The sequence below is a fragment of the Hordeum vulgare genome, chromosome 2H, assembly GCF_904849725.1.
Source record: "Hordeum vulgare subsp. vulgare chromosome 2H, MorexV3_pseudomolecules_assembly, whole genome shotgun sequence".
Taxonomy (NCBI): domain Eukaryota; kingdom Viridiplantae; phylum Streptophyta; class Magnoliopsida; order Poales; family Poaceae; genus Hordeum; species Hordeum vulgare.
Genome location: NC_058519.1, coordinates 642194726 through 642199945, shown reverse-complemented (window position 1 = coordinate 642199945; position 5220 = coordinate 642194726). Strand labels below are relative to the sequence as shown.

Below are 5220 nucleotides of genomic sequence, written 5' to 3'. Positions count from 1 at the left end.
TCTCACCATGGGCAAATCCGCCGCTCACAAGGTCGACGTTAGACCCCCCCCCCCCCCCCCCGCCCTTCACTCCAGGATCCTCGCCCGCCGGATCGGCTGTCGCCTCTGCTGTCGCCTCAGCAGTCTCCCCCCGCATCTATGTGACATAGTGTCACTTGTGAGTGCTTTCTTTTCACAGTTTACTACTAACGTTTCTTATATCGTCTTTTCTTTATCCGAGTTCAATTTTTCTTCTTCGAGGAATCATTGAAAATCATACACGAACGATGCAATGTATCATGTTACTTGTCCACACAAGATTCACTCTCCTAACGATGCATGCAATGCATCTTGCCTCTTTTTTTTCGTTATCTCAGATGCCCATGTTACTGTTCTCGGCTCTGAATGCTGAGCCCGGCCTGCATAACAATTCACTTTACAGTGTTTAGTTAGCTCTCCTTGTTTCAAAAACATGAAGACATGATATGATAAAGAGGCATGGGAAGTGACATACACAACATTGACCCCACTTCTACCTGGCGTGTGTGTCAGCTATTATTCACATTAGAAAGTTTCAACATTTCTGTCGTAGTTTGAACAAGTACAAATTCAGACAGGAAAACAAAGGCGATATCCAGTGTTAAAAGTACACAAATAAAACATCAACTTCAAAACATAAGTTCCGGCCTCGTAGTCAATTTAAGGCTTATTTCGCTTGCACCGTCATGATGAAGCTGCAAGGAGTGATAAGGCATTCAAACTGGAAGGATCCAGTCCCAAATGATCACGAATCATAAACTGCGTTTGCCGCAGGGGATGCCGAGCGAGAGATGGTGCTCGGCCCAGGGGTGTCATCTGAGATTAGCTGTACGCTCGGGCCAGCTCCCCTGTTGGCTGTGGGTTTACTTGGCATACGGAGCTGTGAGTTGGTGCTGGTCAGCATTGCCACAACTTGAGACATGGAAGGCCTGTCCTCCTCGGGTGATTGGTGCGGATTCTGCACGCAGAGAAGGGCAATATGGATGCACCTTGCTAGTGCTGACAAGAGCTCACCAGGTTCGCCCACTGCTTGATCCAGAAGCCCCTCAATATCACGACGATTCCACAATTCCCAGGCCTGCAAAAATGTGCTCAGTTACATGCTCATCTTTTTTGGCTATGTTTGGAATGTGTGGAACATGTGTTGGGGTTGGGTGGAAAGCTGAACAAAATGATTACTCGTTACCTGTTTCAGTCGGAAGAAATTAGAGGACACTATGCATCAGGGACGAGTATGTTTTATCATGAGCAGACTTACATGTACAAGGAGAGTTGGCATGCCTGTCCTCTTTGTGCCAGTGACTATCTCCAGCAAGACGACTCCAAAGCTATATACGTCACACTTGATCGTCAGGGTCCCTTCTGATAAATACTCTGGAGCCACATATCCCCTTCATTTAACACAAAACATGGAGTTAATTGAGGTATCCTGGGCTTACAGAAACTGAAAAATATATGGTACATGTCCTACTAGTCTAACATAAATATGGAACATTAGAGAGCTAGAAATATCTTCATACGGTGTCAGTACTACTGTCGGATCTGTCTCCTCTTCAATGAACAGCTTCGCAGTGGTAAAGTCTGCTATCTTAGACTTCCACGTGTCGCTGAGAAGTATGTTGCCAGGTTTTAGATCCCTGTGAACGAATCCCATGCCGTGAAGATATTCAACACCTACGGCGATCCCATGAATTATTTCCAGTCTTTGCGCCCAATTCAGTGAGGAACGGTCCTCATTTTGTTCTGCTGCATTTCCAAATAGGTGTGAGGCCAAAAGCGCGTACAAATAGCTGTGGATTCCATTTGTACATATAACGACAGATTAACATGGCATGCATTGCAACGAGTACCAAAGATGTAGCGATTCAAACTTTTGTTCTCCATGTACTCATAGACTAGTATCCACTCATTTCCTTCCCGGCAATGGTAGAGGAGCTTAGCAAGATTGACATGCGTGAGCGTTGACATCATTTTCACTTCCCTTTTGAAATCTTGCTTGCCTTTATCAGTAAGACGAACCCGTATGAGCCTCTTTACAGCAAACTCTCTACCGAATAGCCGCCCCTGGTGATTATACAGTGACATGTTACGATGTAGATTCAGCAGATATATGAATTATATCCCGCAAAAAAGAAAGATATAGTACAAAGTATACAATCTACAACTGAAGGGTGTGGTTGGAAAGTCTGGTTATATTATCTCCTTGTGTACTGTGTAACCAATCTGCGACAAAATCCACTTCATATGTACAAGAACAGTTAATACCATGTAGACATCGCTAAATCCGCCCCTGCCAATGATATTTTCTTCAGAGAAATTTCCTGTGGCCTTTCTTATAATACAAAGGCAAACTGCATGTCCTTCTGGAAATTAATTATACTTGTGAGATTATTTCCTTCCTTCTCCGGAATAGTAAAAGAAAGGAATACGGAAGAGAATAATGTGATTATATAGTTGAGCTTTTACCTAATAGCCATAATATGAGTTGTCCTATGCTGGTGGAAAACCAGAAAGCAAGGAGAACCAGAATGATGATCAAGGCTACAGATACACCTATAATAATCCAAGTAGGAAACACAGATACAGATGGCCCACCTATTACAAAAAATCAAACATGGAAACTTAAAATTCTCCCAAGTGATAAAAATCATCCTTTGGTATTTGCGCAAAAGCATAAATAAATTTACAAACAATAATCTTATCTTATCAAAAGAAACTGGAAAGACAGTAAAATATGTTGCTTCTATCAAAATGATGAATTGTTGAAGCATTTTTTTACTTTCATATCTCTTCTCACGACGTAAATTAATTCAATTTCGAGGGTGGTATTTCTGAGCTCAGGCCCATATACACCCACATGAACAGTAAATCAAGAAAAATAGTAAATAAAATAAAAAATGTAAAACATTTGGGCGACAAGCGTGTTGGTGTGTCTTCTAACTGCATGCATTGTTTTTGTGAAGAAAGGACGTATGGGGCGACCTTGGCAAAAATATAAAAAACTATATAGTGCTTAAAGATGTTCTTTCTTAAAACATTTCTTCTTTTTCAGGTACGTCACTATGTTCCTTGATTTTACTGTTCATGTGGGTGTATAGCTCAGAATTGAATTTCTGGTCAATTTCCTTCCAAGACAAAAAAAACATGCATGGCAAGAATGCGTGGACGGATAATCTGCACATACCAAATTCTGATTTCGACAACCTCAGATAGAGATCCTGCTTGCTGTCAATGAGGCGAAGATCAACGATGGCATCCGTCCACAAGACACAGCCGCTACGATTGCCGCCGCCTCTGATATCGGCTGCGGAGTAGGCCAAGCACGAGCAGTTGGCATAGCACCTCGCTTCACACTCCTCCAGCGTAGCGACATCAATGTCCACTGTTGCATTCTGCGTATCAGGAAGCTTCACCCCAGACACCACCTTGAAGCGGTCCGTCGTCTTCCCGGCACGACACTCCAGAACCGCGTCTCGCTGGCACCCGCCAACGTACTGCTTCATCTGCCATGCCGATGTCGATGCGGGCCTGAACCCCGGCAGGCAGCCACAGAACCCCGACAATGCCGCCTCCGGGTCGCAGAGGCCAAACGCCCCGCACTTGCCGTACGCATCGCAGGTGACGTCCCTCGCCCCCCTGCTGAAGAAGGAGATCCACGCCCCTGTGTCGGCGTTCCACACCAGACGCTCCGCCACGCCGGTGTGGTTCACAACGACGCGGGTCAGCGGTGCGCCAGGCACGGCGGTGTACCCATATGTTATCTCCGTCGGCCTGGCCGTCAGGCCCGTCACATGCAGCGGGTACATGTTCATGTACGTCGATGCCTCTGGGACGCCGTTGAAGTAAAGCCCGTTATATGGCCCCGAGCGGTGCGTCTTGACATTGCCACGCCACAGGACGAGCTCCGGTAACCCCTTGGTTTCCAACGTGCGGCGGTATTCCCCCGGAGACGGGTCGTCGGCCGATCGCCACGATGTGAGCTGCCACTCTGTTCCGGTCCACAAGTTCTTGCCCAGCTTCATGCTGGGCAACAAGGTGTCTGACGGGTAGTCGAAGGACTGCCACAGGTAGGCCACACTGCTGCCGTTGCGCACGACCAGGTTACCAGAATCGAGAAGCTGAGCTGCCGAGGCGGAAGTGCCGCCGGCGAAGTCTGAAGACCAGACTGTGCGGCGGGCACCGTCGAGCAGGACAAGGGTGGCCGCATCATTGAACACCAGCATGCCAGACTTATCAACCAGAGGCTGGTCGCGGTTGGCCACCCAGTACACGGTGTCATTGGACACCGAGAACCATATGCCGACATACCTTTTAGTGGACACCCCGGGAGAGAAGAACCCGAGGGTGAAGGAGCCGCCAGCCGAGACGAGCGTGTCACCACCGGAGTCGGTGAGGTTCTGGCCTTTCTGGAGCTTGTCAGCAGCGGGGGCCTGGATGGGAAGTAGCAAGATGCATGCCAAGAAGAGCAGCAGGAGAAGCTGGCTGGTTTGTCTCATGACGGATGTCCCCTTACAGCAGAGAAATGTTGGTCATGGACTGCAGTTGTTTTGTAGCCTGCACCGGCAACACGATATTTTCTTCCTTCCAAAAGCAGAAGATAAATTATTTTGATTCAACATCCAGCTAACATGGCCAGTACTTGAATTAAATTTCGAAGAACTTGCATTGCACCATATCGAGATCTCAATTATCAGTGTGATGGAATTGGAAGGAGGACAGGGCGACATACACTTAAAAATATAATCGCAAGCAAGTGGTTCTAGCTAGACTCATTAGAGTACTAGATCAGTTAAATGATTGTTGCCAACTTGCCATGATACCATCTACAAGCCGGTGACGCCCTAATTGTCAACGCAATACTTAACAAAGAAAACTTTCTGATCAAATATTATGAGTCGATGTGTCATCCTGTAATGCCGCATCGGCTCTAGTCGATTTGGAAAGGTTCTTTGTCAATCTAAGCATAAGCACAATAATAAATTACTTGTTGGCAAATTACGCCTGTGTAGTATATGTACAGCTTTTTTCTTGTTTTCCTTTTTGAGAATCATATGTATAAGTGGTATGGCCTATGGATATGCAATTTTGCAAACCTTTGCTAGTACCGGGCTTGCTTGTGTCCATGTCCTCTCCTCCCTCTCAACAAGGGGGAAAACAGAAAATCGTGCCTTATGCAACGCAATATAAGACTACAAGTACATC

At 46.3% G+C, this 5220-nt stretch overlaps 1 protein-coding gene across 2 annotated transcripts; it reads right to left on the bottom strand.

The window, feature by feature from the left end:
- Positions 1–509: 509 nt before the first annotated feature.
- Positions 510–4594, bottom strand: LOC123431151 (S-locus-specific glycoprotein S6-like). Of its 2 annotated transcripts, none has more exons than XM_045114987.1 (7): positions 3203–4594; positions 2485–2613; positions 2284–2381; positions 1869–2082; positions 1539–1764; positions 1277–1409; positions 510–1096 (listed from the first exon to the last, which is right to left on the bottom strand). In XM_045114987.1, the coding sequence occupies exons 1-7, from the start codon at positions 4512–4514 to the stop codon at positions 764–766; spliced, it is 2445 nt and encodes an 814-aa protein (XP_044970922.1). In that variant the 5' UTR covers positions 4515–4594; the 3' UTR covers positions 510–763. The 2 variants fall into 2 exon arrangements, with proteins under 2 accessions (XP_044970922.1, XP_044970923.1); XM_045114988.1 differs by having other exon boundaries at positions 1539–1761.
- Between the last annotated feature and the right edge of the window lie 626 nt (positions 4595–5220).